The sequence below is a fragment of the Mesoplodon mirus genome, assembly GCF_964341445.2.
Source record: "Mesoplodon mirus genome assembly, chromosome: 2".
Taxonomy (NCBI): Eukaryota; Metazoa; Chordata; class Mammalia; order Artiodactyla; family Ziphiidae; genus Mesoplodon; species Mesoplodon mirus.
Genome location: NC_138977.1, coordinates 58,232,605 through 58,247,927, shown reverse-complemented (window position 1 = coordinate 58,247,927; position 15,323 = coordinate 58,232,605). Strand labels below are relative to the sequence as shown.

Here is a 15,323-nt window from a genome sequence, read left to right as displayed (position 1 = left end):
GTCGCTGGTAGGGTGGCACCGGGTGTCAGAGCGCCGTGACGCTGCGAAGGGGCGGGGGCGAGCACGCGCCCGGAAGTCCCGGGGGAGGGGGTGTTACGTATATCCGGCGAGTAGGTGGCGGTCCCGGGTGCTTCTGGGCTCTACGCTCTGAGGGAGGGTCTAAGTCGCCTGCCGCCGCCGGAGGAACCCCTTAGGCCGTGAGTCGGGGGCCGCGGCGAAGGAGGGAGCCGGGGCCGGAGGGGCTGGGGTGGCCGGCGGAGAGGGTCGGGGCGGAGGCCGGCGCAGGCGGGATTGTGGGGGGGAAGTGACACGCAGGCGGTTCTGTGGGGCCGCGGGACTCGTTCTGGGCGGGGACGGGCCGGCTTGGCCGGGTCTGCTCGGTCCCCTGCCGGCCTCTCAGGTATCGGGTCCATCAGCATTCCGCTCGGGGGTCTTGCAGCTGCTGAGCAGGATAACAGTTTTCCTGTCGGTACCGTGCACTCTGGTTTACGAATCGGCTTCACATCCCCTGTCTCGGATGAGCTTCAGCCCTCGGTGAGGTGGATTGAAGTCCTTGATGATTATCCTTTTTTTTTTTTTTTTTTACAGATTCGGGGACTAAGGCTCGTTGAGGCACAGTGAATTGTCCAAGGCCCCGCAGATAGCAAGTGTGAGCGTTCGAACCAGATCTCCTGGCTCCTAGTCCAGGGCTCTCCCCACCCCCACTTCAGCTGTGTGTTATCATCTGCTGCTGTCCTGGGTCGAACCCCGTGTTTTCTTCTTCCACTTCCCCCTTTTTCCCCTCTCTCTTCAGTGCATGGAAAAAAAATCTCTTAGTATTCTCCCTTGTTCTCGTCTTTTCTCCTTTACCGCGATGCATCTGCTTAGGTTTTGACAGGGGGCTGACCTTTGACGTTTACCCTGCAGCCAAGCAGAGTTTCTTAGCTAAAAACCAGCGGCTTGCTACCCCCAGATCTGTCTGAAACAGTGTCTTCAAGTTGCTCTGAGCATGAATAAGAAGTAATGAATATGTATAAGAAGTGATGCATAGATTTTTTACTGGTTAATTGTCAGTCTAGTGCTCCTCCTTTTTATTTATTTGAGTCAGTCAGTCCTGAAATTTTCAAATGTTAGTTTTAGGTACGTTGGCAGTGCTTTTGTTGGTAGTTAGAGCACTTAGATTGTAGTCTAATTTGCCATAAGGTGCCATAAGGTGGTAAAGTGGATCAAGGATAGAAAAGGAATAAAATGCTAGTTATTAATATATAGTTCAGAAGTTGTGATGAGTTGTAAGGAAGAAAACAGCAGGTTATCATCTGTGTAGTTGGTGGTTTAAGGAAGCTTTATGTTTTTTTAAAGCAGTTTTGTGATTTGCATTGGAATTTTATGTGATATTAACAGGAAGAGCTTTGGCTTTGGCATTAAAAGAGGAGGGTTTAAGTCCTGGCATTGTTACTTTTTCAGCTGAGCAGTCTTGGTTAAGCTAGCTAATCTAGGACCATCAGCGTCCTCATCTTGTTAAATGAGGCTAAGGATTCCTACCTCATAGGGTTGGTGTGAGGCTGAAATGAGATATATGTGCAGGCACTGTATAAACTGAAAAACTACTCACGAGGGGGTACAGAGCCTAAGATCTCAAGGATGGAGGAGCCATCAGACACATTTCCTTAACTTTGGGTAACAATACAATGCAACTCTTTGTGTCCAGTAAGGGGTTTTATTATTTTTTAACATCACCTGAAGAGTTTCTTCAAGTACTTTCCGTAGATCATTTTGGCGGGAAGAATTATGGGACTTTTAAAGCAGGGATGTCAAGGGAAAATAAATTGGAAAGTCAAAGTAGTTCAGTTAACCATGAAAAGTTCCCTAAAATGGGCTTTTCCCCTTGTCACCTTGGGAGAATTTATCTAGTTGGGAATACTTCTAAAATGATGTAGTAAAACTTTACAAACTGTCTAGAAAGTAATGACTGCAAACCAGTGTAGTATAAATGAATATATAAGTGTTGGGTTTTAAAGCCGTAATCATTGGGAGTGACCTTAATGAGAGGTGCTCTCTAAAGGTGAGCCCTGCTTCTCCAAGTGGTAGACGGAGAAAATAGGGAAGGATGACTGGTTTGGTGGGATTGCAGAGGAGAGGCACATTGTTCTTTTACTTAACCTACAGTGGAAACTTAAGCACAGGAACTTTGTAAGTATATTTAAGTCATTGGACTTCTTAAAGTAGAGACAAAGTTTCCGGACAAAACTATTATTTAACATACTAAATTTGGGTTTTCTGCCAAAATATATTTTGATGTTACTGAAGAGGGGAAAAAAACCTTATTTAGTATCCTTTTTTTTTTGGCCACACTGCACGGCATGCAGAATTTCCCTGAACAGGGATTGAACCCGTGCCCCTGCAGTAGAAGTATGGAGTCTTAACCACTGGACCACCGGGAAAGTCCTAGGATCTTTCTATAAAAGCTTTTTCCTTCAGTCTCCACCCCACCCAAATTCCCAAGCTTCATTTGGCCCTTCTATGGTAAGAGCCATAGAATATAAGCCCTACAGCAGTCCCTAAAGTTTACCTGTCAGGCCACAGGCCTGATTTTTTAAAAAACGCAGTAATTGGATGAAAAAGAAAATTAACACATACTGTCTCCATTTTTCAATTTCTTCTTAATCTAGCATTCTTTGAATGAAGAATATAGGTGGGTTTTTGTGGCTAACCCTTATACAGTAGACTTCTGTTTACGTTTTTTGTTTTTGTTTTTTTTTTGCGTTACGCGGGCCTCTCACTGCTGTGGCCTCTCCCGTTGCGGAGCACAGGCTCCGAACGCGCAGGCTCAGCGGCTGTGGCTCACGGGCCCAGCCGCTCCGCGGCATGTGGGATCTTCCCAGACTGGGGCATGAACCCGTGTCCCCTGCATCGGCAGGCGGACTCTCAACCACTGCGCCACCAGGGAAGCCCTGTTTACTTTTTTTAAAAAACAAAACTTCAGCAAATTTGTTTGATAGCAGTTGGCCACCTTGTGTTCAGGTGTTCTTGCTGATGGAGAGGAGTGAAAATGGGGGATCATTCTTTTTTCTGCACCAAATCTGAGATACTGAGGCAGAAGTTCAGCGTGATCAGGACATGCTGACTCTGAGAAACCTTAACACCCACCATTGGCTCTAGATCCTACCCTCTTAACATTCAGAGGTCCTCTTGCTTATTCCCCAGTGTATGTAGACCTTTTAGGAGCTTCGGGTCATCTTCTGTTTTGTCTAGGCTTATGGGAAACAGTAGAAAAAGTGGTGTTAATATCAGTATTGAGGTATGTACTTGGCTAGGAACCTACTTTTATGCCCTGAATGAGTATTCTTTTTTTAAAGAAAGTCCATATTTGTAAAATGGGTTAGGTAGGTCTTGACTATTCACATTATGATCAGATTCTCTTATCTCTTCATGGTTCTCCATTATAGTGATATCATCTTTTTTTAAGTTGAGATACATATTATAAGAGGGGTTAAACAAATATTAAGAAGAGATAACATCGGTAAATGGAGCAGTGCAAATTGTGCCAGCCAGTAGGATTTTGGTGACCTTGTTTTTTAGAGTTGTTTGCAAGGATGGGTTAATATGCTTTTCATTCAGGTTAATATGCCTTTATTCTTATTTTCTACTTAGTGCATCAGTGTGACATTTTGTTCCAGATTATTGATGGGGCTGATTTCCTAGAAGTTTTGCTAACTGGTAGACAGCAGTGGTGTATCTAGGGAATGCGAATGAGCAGCTGCCTGGAGGAGTGAATCACACAGCAAAAGAGGAAAGTATCTTTAACTCCTAGTCTTCTGAGTATCATAGATTGAAAACTTAGAAAACCAGAAGTTTGTGCAGATCTGAGGACCCCAGAGACTTCCCTCCAGAGTGCACAATCCTTTGTTTTCTTATGCCCCAAAACATGGGACTGTAAACATGCATCAGGGCCAGCGAAAGAGAGTTAACTTCTCCAGAAATATACTAGCATTCAGAAAGCTAATGTTTGCTGCTTTCCTATTTTATACAGGTAGTAAGCATTAATAATGTCTTTCATCTTTGAGTGGCTCTACAATGGCTTCAGCAGTGTGCTCCAGTTCCTAGGTAAAGCCATTTCCTTGAAATATATCATAGGTTTCAAACTATGTGTATTTCCTGTAACCATTTAAATGTTGATACCAGTAGGCTTTGGTGTGTAGAGAGCAAATTATGTTAACTTTTTTTTTTTCTTTTTAGGACTCTACAAGAAATCTGGAAAACTTGTATTCTTGGGTTTGGACAATGCAGGCAAAACCACTCTTCTACACATGCTCAAAGATGACAGATTGGGCCAACATGTTCCAACATTGCATCCGAGTAGGTTTGAAAATACCCGGTGACCTTTTGATATTTGAGGGTCAGTGTCAGGGCTCTAGGATGAATCCCAAGTTGATACAGTTCTGTTATTAACTGAAGCCCCAAAAGACAGCTTACTTGAAAAAAACTCTATAGGACACACTCAGGTCAAATACCCATAAATTTAAACCTCTGGAACTTTGCCACTATCTGTTCTCACTAGTCCAGCAATGGGATACATCTCCCATATCTACTTCTAAGGAACAGCGAACACCTTGGAGGAAAAGAGACTTGACTTTTTAGAATTATTTAAGAGTGTGTTCACCCTTGTATCCTTTTTTTTTTTTTTGCGGTACACGGGCCTCTCACTGTTGTGGCCTCTCCCGTTGCAGAGCACAGGCTCCGGACACGCAGGCCCAGCGGCCATGGCTCACGGGCCCAACTGCTCTGCGGCATGTGGGATCTTCCCAGGCCGGGGCACGAACCCGTGTCCCCTGCATTGGCAGGCGGACTCTCAACCACTGCGCCACCAGGGAAGCCCTCCTTTTCTTTACATAGTGAAAGCTTCATTAGGTTTTGCATTTGTATTGGATTAGAATACTGGTAGTTGGGCCTTGTTGGATGGAGAAGTTTATTTCCTTCCTTTATTTTTCAGCATCAGAAGAGCTGACAATTGCTGGAATGACTTTTACAACTTTTGATCTTGGTGGGCATGAGCAAGGTAAGAGATGATTCAGTGGAAGGGGTGGTTGACTTCTGGTTCATTTTGTTCCCCTTCTTTTTTAAAGCAGGGTGTCATATATACCTTTTAAATTGCTTGAGATCTTACTTAATGATATTGTATTATTCAATTATTTTTAAGTAATTTCAAATTTGCCAAAAGTTGCATAAATAGTACAGAGAACTCCCCTTCTTTATAACTTTTGCCCAAATTTATTAGTCTCGCTCTCTGTGTAATACATGTTAATATTTATTTTTCTTGACCCTTTTGTGAGTTCATCATCTTCTTTTACTCCTTAAATACTTTAATGCATGTTTCCTAATAACAAGAATATTCCCTTACATAATCATAATAATTATCAGACCCAGGAAGCTTTATTTGTCTACTCTATAGTGTATATTCCCTTTTTTTGTCATTTGTTCTAATAATCTCCTTTATACCATTTTTCCTTTTATGCAAGATCCATTACAATATCACATATTGAATTTAATCATGTCTTTCTTGTATCCATTATTCAATGGAGTTAAAGTATGTAGGAAATTAAGTTATTTGTAAGTAATTTTAAATTTGTCAAAAGTTGCAAAAATAATACAGTGACTGTTTGTGACCACCGTGATCTGAATTGATTTTTTGTATACTCTCCCCATTTGGGGCAGTTGGTGGAACATTTTCTTCTGCCTTCTTGCTCTCCATTTGGTTCCCAGTTCTTGTCAGGTGTTTTGGAGATATGCAGAATGGGGCATCTTTATCCGATCAATGCCCACTTTACATTTGGCAAGACTCTAGGCTTAGGAGTAAAATATTGAAGATGTGGGAATAAATATTCTGGGAAGGTAGACGAAAGAACCTATTGAGATTCTGTCAGGTTTACTCATTTGTTATTAAATTGAGTTGAGATGTTTCCTTTTGGAGCATTATGTTATTAGGTTGAATCTAATACAGTTTTTTTTAAAGTATAGTTTAAAAAAATAGAATATTGGTAATTGTAAATGTAAAGTCATACAATTTTAGCTAGAAGGCTGAGAAGAGATCCAAATAATTTTATAGTCAGTGATTTCATAACATATAATTACATTTATTTTATTCATTTATTATTTACATCCTACAAAATCATTTATGTAGTATGAGCACCATCACATAAAATACCTATACAGAGGAAAGATTGAAAGAAAGTATGCAGAAACATTAGCAGTGGCTGTGTATTGATGGAGGATTATAGATTATCTTGTTTCCTTTTTTTCTGTAATGAGCTTGTATTATTTTCACTTGGGTAGGGATGGGTGTATGGTCTCTTTTCTGCTTCTTTCAAAAGTATTTGTAACTGCTTACAAATTTAAATTCAGAGATAACGCGGTTGGTTATAAGCTGAACTGAGACCATCTGGAGAATGCAGAAGGAGTAGGTGTTTTTAGACACCTGCACGGGGAATTGTGTATTATTTGGTGTGACAAATTTAGCTTTCAGGTTTTGATAGAGAAAGGAAATGTGTTTATGTACAGATGGTCCCCAACTTAATGGTGGTTCAACTTAAGATTTTTTTACTTTATCGTGATGCAAAAGTGATACGTATTCAGTAGAAACTGTACTTCAGATTTTGAATTTTGATCTTTTCCCAGGCTAGCCACGTATGGTATTGTACCATACATAGTCTCTCATCATGCTGGGCAGCTCCCAGTCAGCCATGTGATCCTGAGGGTAAACAACTGATAAACTTACAACCATTCTGCACCAATGCAACCATTCTCTTTTCCACTTTCAGTACAATGTTCAATAAATTACATGAGAGATTCAACACATTATAAAATAGGTTTTGTGTTAGATGATTTTGCCCAACCATAGGCTGATATAAGTGTTCTGAGCACTTTTAAGGTAGGCTGGGCTAAGCTCTGTTCGGTAGGTGTATTAAGTGCATTTTTGACTTATGAGATTTTCAATTTACAATCTATTTATCGGGACATAACCCCATTGTTAGTCAAGAAAAATCTGTACATAGTTTTGTTTTGTTTGAGGAAAATTTACTTAACAGAAACACTTTTTCATGATAACCTAGCCACCATTTTACACAAATTACTATAATTCTGTACATTTGGAGGTTTCCTTTTTTTTTTTTTTTTTTTTTGGTATAACTTAAAAATTTTAACTTATGCAAGTAGTCCAGGCTCAATGTCACAAATTCAGTATACAATCAGTATCCAACTATGGGAGGTAAAAGTGAAATTCCCCGACCTCCCCTTCCCAGTCCCACTCTTCAGAGGTAACCATTGTTAAATGTTTGATGATTTTAGACACCTAGAGATGCTTCTTTAATCATCCCATTGAAAGGACCAGAAACGAATGGCTTAGAAATTATAATACAATTAAAGCATTACTTCCCAGACCATTATCACTTCATGTCATAAACAAAAAAATAAAATTTATAGGGCACACTGGGTTAAATAAGGAAACTGAGGTAATTGGCCTGGGAACTTCAACCACCTGTCAAGCCTAATCTCCCTATGGGCTGTGTGGATGAATGTGTCAGTACGCTTACACATTGGTTACTTAGGAACACATTGGTTACTTGGGACGAAAGTTATATTGAAAAGTAATTTGCATCCTGATACTTTAACTCAGAGGTTGCAAACTAAAATGGCTCCAGGGGTGAGGTAGGTCATTTAAGTGAGTGAAATTGGGAGTAAGTAGGGAGTGGTGGTAACTTTTTCAGACTGAAGAACTGAGACCTCATCTAAAGGGGTAGCCACCACTCAGTTCCAGCTGATTATTATCCATCCAGCATGTGGATAGATATGCCAGATGTTGCACTTTTTCAGAAAGTCAGGCAGAAAACCCTGATTTTCAGATTTTAAAAAATCAGATTCAGTTCATGGACCATCATTTTATATCGTCTGTTCTGACTTAATACTGGCTAGGACTTGGAGAATCTATACAGAGTCTAATGCTATTGAAACCTGGCCAGGATTTGTCTACTTTATAGACCATTAGGTTATTCATTTTCAGTATATATGTTTTTAAATTGATGCAGCTGCAAACTTTGTCTTTTAGCCCGTCGAGTTTGGAAAAATTATCTCCCCGCAATTAATGGGATTGTCTTTCTGGTGGACTGTGCAGATCATCCTCGACTCATGGAATCCAAAGTTGAGCTTAATGTATGTTTATATTTTTTTCCTTTCTTGGCCTCTGTTTAAGAAATACAGCTCAGTAGTGCTAATACTTAATCATTCCAGTTAACATTTGGTAAAAGTCCTAGTTACAGGAAGAAAGTGTTTTAAAATCTTAAGACATTGCTTTTTGATGTTCTGAGGAAACTTGGCTTGAACATGAGTAAATTAACTTTGCTTATATCTATCATAGGGTGACTCTTTGTGCAGTTTGCTCAGGACATTCCTCAGTTAATGCCTGTTTTCCCAGCATAATTAATGTCTTTCCCTTTCACATATCACATATGTTCACTGTTTATGAAGTGCTGGCATAGTGAAACTTTAAAGGAGATATTAGTGTTCTTTGTGTTTTTGAATCTGTGTTCTCAGGTTGTGCCTGCCCACTCTTGCACTGAGTGACCTGTCAGACCTTAATAGTCTGTTCTGTCTTCAGTTTCAGTCACGTGCAGTGTTTGATACTAACTAGGACTCACCTCAAGTTTTTTCCTTTCTCAACATTGCATTTTCTTGGCTTGATAATTTCTGTAATGTTGCCTTAGTAATGCCTACTGTGTTACCTGTGCCTCTTCTTTCTCTTTGATTTACAACTCTCTCTGCATTTTTGTTCCTGGCAATTTGAACCTCTCAGGTTTAAGTATGTTTGTTGAATCTGAAGCTCTAGTCTCATGGAGAATCACCTACAGGGCAGTCCTTCCCTTACTTTACCCCTTGGCACTGTCATTCTCTCTCTAAATTCCCCTTTACATTCTTGGTTTTGGTGCTTTCTCTCTGGCTGATACTTCTCAGACTCTTTCACAAGTATCTGTTCCCCTGCTTAGCCCTTAAATCTTGGTGCTTTCCCAGGCTGGTCCAGGCTTCTCCCATTCCTTCATCTGCAACCCACATGCCAGCGGCCCCCAAATGGATTTCTCTTGTTTAAACCTCTCTTGTGCTCCAGCCTCATACATAATGCTACTTATTAGAAACTCTGCCTACCATTTCTGTTCTCCCAGAATGGAACTGTTCATTTTCCCTCATCTACGTGGACATGCAGTGAATTACTGTAGATTCTACCACCACCCTGCCATATACTGTAATGCTGGAAGGAACTTACTCAGACTTGTCTTTGCCCTACTTAATATTCTTGAATAGATCTCTTAACCACTTTGGGGATAAAATCCACAGATCTTTTGCTTAGCACATAAGATCTTTCATGATCTTTCCTCATTTATTTCTTCAGCTTTACTCTCTATTGCCTACCTTGAACTACATTCCAAACATAGATAACAACTTGTTCTCCCTTGCATATGCAGAAGTAACTGTCTCTGCCTGGTTTTCTCACCTGACCCTTACCCCCTTTTGCTGGTAAATTTCTAAATGTCCTTTTAAGAGATTTCAGAGTTCAGGTATGACTGCTTCTGGGAAGCCTTCTCTGACCTCTCAGACTGTTAAACTCTCCATCTTATCAGTGTCTGTTGTCTTTGCTGATTTTCTTTTAGGTCTCTCCCATCGGACTGTGAACTTAGATGGTAGGGACCTTGGCTTATTTCTTTGTGAAACCCCTGTACCTAGTAAAGCCTCGGGCACATAATACGCACTTTGTTAGTATTTAATGAATGAATGACATTCTTACTCTGATTTTGTATAACATTTCCTGGAACTTGAGATGTTCAAAGTAGATTTCTCTTCAACTCTGCTCTTCTTTCCTAGCTTTTCCTGTCAGTGAAATAGATTCCCAGGCTTGAAATCTCTGCGAGCTTCGACTCCTGTGTTGTCTGTCTTATCATTTAGATATCAGTCTCTTCACTTCTTTCTCCAGAATGCCTGCTGCACTATTCATTACATGCTGCTAGCTTAGGCTAGATCATCATCCCTTACCTGAGCACCACCAGGTAGATAACTATTTGCAAATTCATTGTACTAAAAGTGTAGATTCTATCTAATAATTTCTGGATTTGGGGTCTCTGGGATCTATCGTAGCTGACTTCTCAGACTGGCACTATAATGCTCGTCATCCCTTCCCAACCCATTTACTCTGTCAACACCTGTCACCATAAGTGCTTTAATCCAGCCAGGTGATACTCCATGTGGCTTCCCGAATTCTTTTCCTGCCATAAAGCCATTGCTTATATTCTTCCTTCTTTGGATTCTGCCTATCCACACCCTGCCCCTCCTTCAGAGTCCAGTTTAGTTTCCACATCTTTGCTAAGACTTTCCTCAAGCCCACATTGCCATTTTATTTTCCTGAACGTCTTTTAGTATTTATATTCTCTTCCTATTCATTGAGACACTTAATCATCCACTTGCCTTGCTTGCTGACAGATGAATATAGAGTGAGGATTTCTTGAGCCAGGGATATGTCTTACCTTTCCTTTTTTTTTTTAAATTTTATTTATTTATTTATGGCCGTGTTGGATCTTCGTTTCTGTGCAAGGGCTTTCTCTAGTTGCAGCAAGCGGGGGCCACTCTTCATCGCGGTGCGTGGGCCTCTCACTATCGCGGCCTCTCTTGTTGTGGAGCCCAGGCTCCAGACGCGCAGGCTCAGTAGTTGTGGCTCACAGACCCAGTTGCTCCGCGGCATATGGCATCTTCCCAGACCAGGGCTCGAACCCGTGTCCCCTGCATTGGCAGGCAGATTCTCAACCACTGCGCCGCCAGGGAAGCCCCTTACCTTTCCTTTTGTCTTCCTCTCAGTGTCGGAGATAATGCTTTGCACACATGGGACATCTAGTGGATATCTGGGGACTCCGGTAGTCATCTTTGAGGCTCTGTAGCCAGAGCTTTGTTCTTCTAGGACAGTGCTCAGGGGAGAGCTGAGGACGGCCTGTGGCTGAGTGATTTAGCTCAGAGTTAAGGTTGGGCAGTTTTGCTGCCTTGCAAGTAGACACAGCTTTACATTATAATTGTTTTGAAGCTGTTAGGGGATTTCTAACTAACGTCAAGGTAATTCTTAGGGGCTATAATGTCAAGATTAACTTTTAGTTAATCACTCAGGTATAAATATGGTCAGATTTTCACTTTACATTTGATACCTTATAGACAAGTGAAAGTCAAAGTTGTTTTCATTATTTGGTGGGCTTTTATAGATTCCTCACTCAACTCATTTTTTATCTTGTCTTTAGGCTTTAATGACTGATGAAACAATATCCAACGTGCCAATCCTTATCTTGGGTAACAAAATTGACAGAACAGATGCAATCAGTGAAGAAAAACTCCGTGAGATATTTGGGCTTTATGGACAGACCACAGGAAAGGCAAGAGAAAAATCTTCAAGGGACAGATTATAAAGGAAATTCACAGCTTGTGAAACATTCATGTTGTGCTATCTAGATTTTACTTGTCTTTCAAAAGTAACTGGGCTTAGTATTTGTTTAACTAGAGGTGATTTGTAGACTCTCTGAAGCCAGGAGCGTGTTCTTTTTTTAACTGTTTTCTAATGAGAGTTTCCTCGTGTATATAAGGATGAAGGAAATGGTAGAAAAAGCAAACTTGTCATTTTAAGAATTTTCTGACTGTCTTTCAAATCCAGTTCTGAGAAATCAATTTTGAAAGCCTCCTTAGCCAGAAATTTTTTTCCACTGGAAATTTCAGGTTATGAAGAGTGATCATTTATATCACTTTCCAAGCATTGAAATCAGAGCACTGGATTATCCTCAGTGCTCCTTGCTGAAAGAGGTAGGACTGTTACCCCTATTTTGAAGATGAGGAAACTCTTGAGAGTTATTGGCTCAGGTCTACACAGCAAGTCATTGATGAAATCAGGAATAGAACCCAAGACTTCCAGGTCAGTAGGTTATGCTGTTTCCAGTAAGAAGCAGAACCTTGTTGCAGAAAAGTATGCTTCGGAGAGAAAAATCTAGGTCAGCCATAATTACAGGAATCCTGGTCTTCTGAGCTTGGGGTTTTGGCATATTTAATTTTTAAAAATGTCCTTTTTTGGGATCTTTAACTTCCTGACTTTTTTGCATGGCTCCTTAGTCTTGCCTCTTCTTGGTTATCTAGTTCTTTCTAGAAATGCTTCCTTTAATTAATTAAGTTTTCCCTCTTACACGCACATGAATTTTTAATTTTCTTAATGTGACCTGTCATTAGTGTATGTTTCTGAATGCTTGTGTTAATGAGAATGTCCTTATTTCTAAGAAGTCCTGGACGACTTTTGTCCATGAAAGAGCCTCCTGGTTCTGTGGGTCCCAGTGGCCTTTTTCTTGGTTTGCTGCCATAGCTTTCCAGATGCATGTTGGTGTGTTCAAAGCAAAGGCTCTTCACAATGAGAGGGAGAACCTGGTAATAGGACTGGGCTGCTTATCTGTCCTGAAAGCACGAACCCCAATGGCCTTGACCACATTTTTATAATTAATCCCTACTCAGATTTGCTTTTGAGGGACAGAGTGATTTTTGTTGTCACCCTTTCAAGCTTTTCCACATGGAGACGCTAATGGACCTCTCTTGATTTTGCCTCCCCTAGGGAAATGTGACCCTGAAGGAGCTGAATGCCCGCCCCATGGAAGTGTTCATGTGCAGTGTGCTCAAGAGGCAAGGCTATGGCGAGGGCTTCCGTTGGCTCTCCCAGTATATTGACTGATGTTTGGACAGTGAAAATAAAAGAGTTTTACTTCTCTGGACTGATCCTATTCACAGCTTCCTCATGAACTTTTCTAATAGAACAAGGAAAGCTCTCCGACCATGTCTGGCGTTGAGAAGCCAAGAGTCTCTGTCAGCTCTCTCATCGCCCAGTGGTGACATGTGCTCTTCTCCACACTGTTGGGAGGTAACGCTGCCCCACGTGCTGGTGCAGGTCAGCACCCCGGGACTTGGAAGCGGCAGGATTTGCCGGGTAGAGCTGTGTGCCATCATGGAGCACCTGGAAAGAAAAACACGTCTCACCACTGTGGTTGATTTCAAAAGAAAGTGATTCTATTTTTTAAAGAGAGTGTTACTAGTGTAATTGGTGACCCTCCTAATAACTTCTTGAGTTCACAATTTACTTGGTCCAGAGTTTGCTTTTTTTTTTTTTAACTAGTGAATGGCATTTAGATACTTCATAAAATTATGCACAGATACACGTTGGAGGCCAGAGCTCAGTCAAATGAACAGCAGGCTGGTGAGAGAGGCTCCCATCTCACTAACTGCCTTGTAGCAGGTGGCACCACCTTGTGCACAGAGTACTAGGAAAGGGCAGAACCCCGGCCTTGCAGTTGAGGCCAGTTCCCACAGTCTCGGGCTACCGTCATTCCTCATCCCAGCATGCATAGCAGATTGTTCACTGCGGAGGAGTTAATTGTAGAGTGGGTTATTGTTATTATTTTTACTCATAAAGTTACAAATTTCAGCCAGTCTTTACTTTTATGTAGTTGTGAAACTTCATTTCCCTCTGTAGCACCTTTTTCATATTCAGTTGTAAAAAGTGACTTTTGCCTCATGAAAGACTTGAGAACACATCCCTTGTTGTCACACACTGCAGGTGTGTCTCAGCCATTTTTTCAGATTCTAGGGGAAATTTTTCTGAATAGGAGAGTCACACAGGATGAAGTTAACAGCTTAAGGGCTCTTAATTCTGTGAGTTGAGAACTTAAAAATCTGGTATTGTAGCATTTGTTTGAATCTAGGAAAGATTCATTCATTGGGCTTTAAAATTTCCACTTGCAGAATTTGGTTTCTTTATTGGACTCTTCATGAGCTCTATTTTTTTTTTATTGGTTATCAACTTATTTTTGACGTTAAAGGTTAACATCTGTAGCTTTTCCAGATTTTTTGGGGTGGGGTGGGGGGTGTTAGGAAATGGCCTTTCTCCAGTCCAGAAATAATCTGGGGAAACTCTAAGCCAAGAACTTTGTGTTGAGCTGTTCTTTTGGGCCAGCATCACTTGTCAGTAAGCACCTGGTATAAAAGCCTCAGCATCCCCAGTAGTGTGATGAGGATTATTTTTATAGCATTCCATTTTCCTAATGCCACCTGTGAAATTGGATTTTCATGATCTTAACCAATATTTTACCCTTGTAGTAAAGGATGAAGGGATAGGAGATGGTCTTCATGTGGGAGGATATCTTCATTCATTTTTCCTTTAACGAAAGATAAGAGGTATTTTCCTCAAAACTGAAAATTGTAATTCCGAGGCGTATTTGCAGAGGCCTGAACTAAATTCAGTGGATTGTTGCTTCTAATGTGAGGGCGGGGAAGGTGTGGATAATGTATTCCTGGGGTGAGAGAGTATCGTTCTTTAGTTGGATTCCCCATTGTTAGTCTTCAGTACTCACCTGTTGGGAAAGCATACTTTTTCACTGCTAGGTACCAAATGCAGAGGCTCAGTGAAGTATAAAGCTGGGAAGAGCATGCCTTTCATTTATTAGCAAGCATAGCTGGTTTGGAAAGCGGTTAAAGCCTTAAGTGAACAAATCTAGCTAACAGTGAATGAACTAGGTAGTTAACTTGCATACTTTTAATTTTCTTTGGCTAAAGGTAACCCATACTTCTCTCTCCAGAGATACGAGAGGTATGATTGCTTCAGTGTTTTCTGGTTTTTGTTTTTGTTTTTTTAATATTTGTCCCTAATCACTTTTTAGCAAGCTAGAAAACTGTGGATTCTACACAGGGCATCTCTTTGTGAAGGTGGTTTATTCTGGCCACTGGAGAAAGAGTTGGGATTGAACAATCAAGTGGCAGCAGTCTATTTCTTGCCCCACAGAAATAGTACACAGGAAAGAAGCCGCTGTGAGGAACTTGGCTCCTGACAGTTAGGTCAGAGCTTTGTACTCGAACTCCCGTGAATTGAGACTTTTCATTCTGTTTTATCAGAGTGCATATATGTCCTATTTCAGGAAAAGTAAAACAGTCATTTACAAAAGAAAGTCAATCTGTATCCGAAGCGTTTTAATAAAAAGTTGAAACAAATTTGGTATCTTGCACCTTTTTTTTGGCATTGGTTGGTTCTGTGTGTGAACATAGCATGACATTTGTTGTGGGGAGGTGCAAAAGTTCTTCCATACTTATGGGAAGAAATATTTACAACGGGTGTGAGAGACAATCTTTGCTACGGGGGGGCGTGGGGTATGGGTGGAAAGGCCAGGCCAATTTACACATTGCACTGGAAGTAATAAATTTAGTACCATTTGAGAGCCTTGGGACATGCAGTGGTCCCAGGATTGGTGGTCATT

General features: G+C 41.0%; 1 protein-coding gene across 4 annotated transcripts; it reads left to right on the top strand.

Annotated features, from left to right (window-relative positions):
* Positions 1–89: 89 nt before the first annotated feature.
* Positions 90–15,060, top strand: SAR1A (secretion associated Ras related GTPase 1A). Of its 4 annotated transcripts, none has more exons than XM_082634195.1 (8): positions 90–197; positions 589–649; positions 4,010–4,083; positions 4,216–4,335; positions 4,970–5,035; positions 8,078–8,181; positions 11,295–11,426; positions 12,638–15,060. In XM_082634195.1, the coding sequence occupies exons 3-8, from the start codon at positions 4,026–4,028 to the stop codon at positions 12,752–12,754; spliced, it is 597 nt and encodes a 198-aa protein (XP_082490321.1). In that variant the 5' UTR covers positions 90–197; positions 589–649; positions 4,010–4,025; the 3' UTR covers positions 12,755–15,060. The 4 variants fall into 4 exon arrangements, with proteins under 4 accessions (XP_082490321.1, XP_082490322.1, XP_082490324.1 ...); XM_082634197.1 differs by lacking the exon at positions 589–649 and adding an exon at positions 440–534 and having other exon boundaries at positions 92–197; XM_082634196.1 differs by lacking the exon at positions 589–649 and having other exon boundaries at positions 91–197.
* The last annotated feature ends 263 nt before the right edge of the window (positions 15,061–15,323 follow it).

Coding starts and splice junctions, on each gene's coding strand:
- SAR1A (XM_082634195.1), top strand. CDS start 4,026: ATGTCTTTCATCTTTGAGTGGCTCTACAATGGCTTCAGCAGTGTGCTC. Junction 4,084..4,215: donor CAGTGTGCTCCAGTTCCTAG/GTAAAGCCATTT, acceptor TTTTCTTTTTAG/GACTCTACAAGAAATCTGGA. Junction 4,336..4,969: donor TGTTCCAACATTGCATCCGA/GTAGGTTTGAAA, acceptor TTTATTTTTCAG/CATCAGAAGAGCTGACAATT.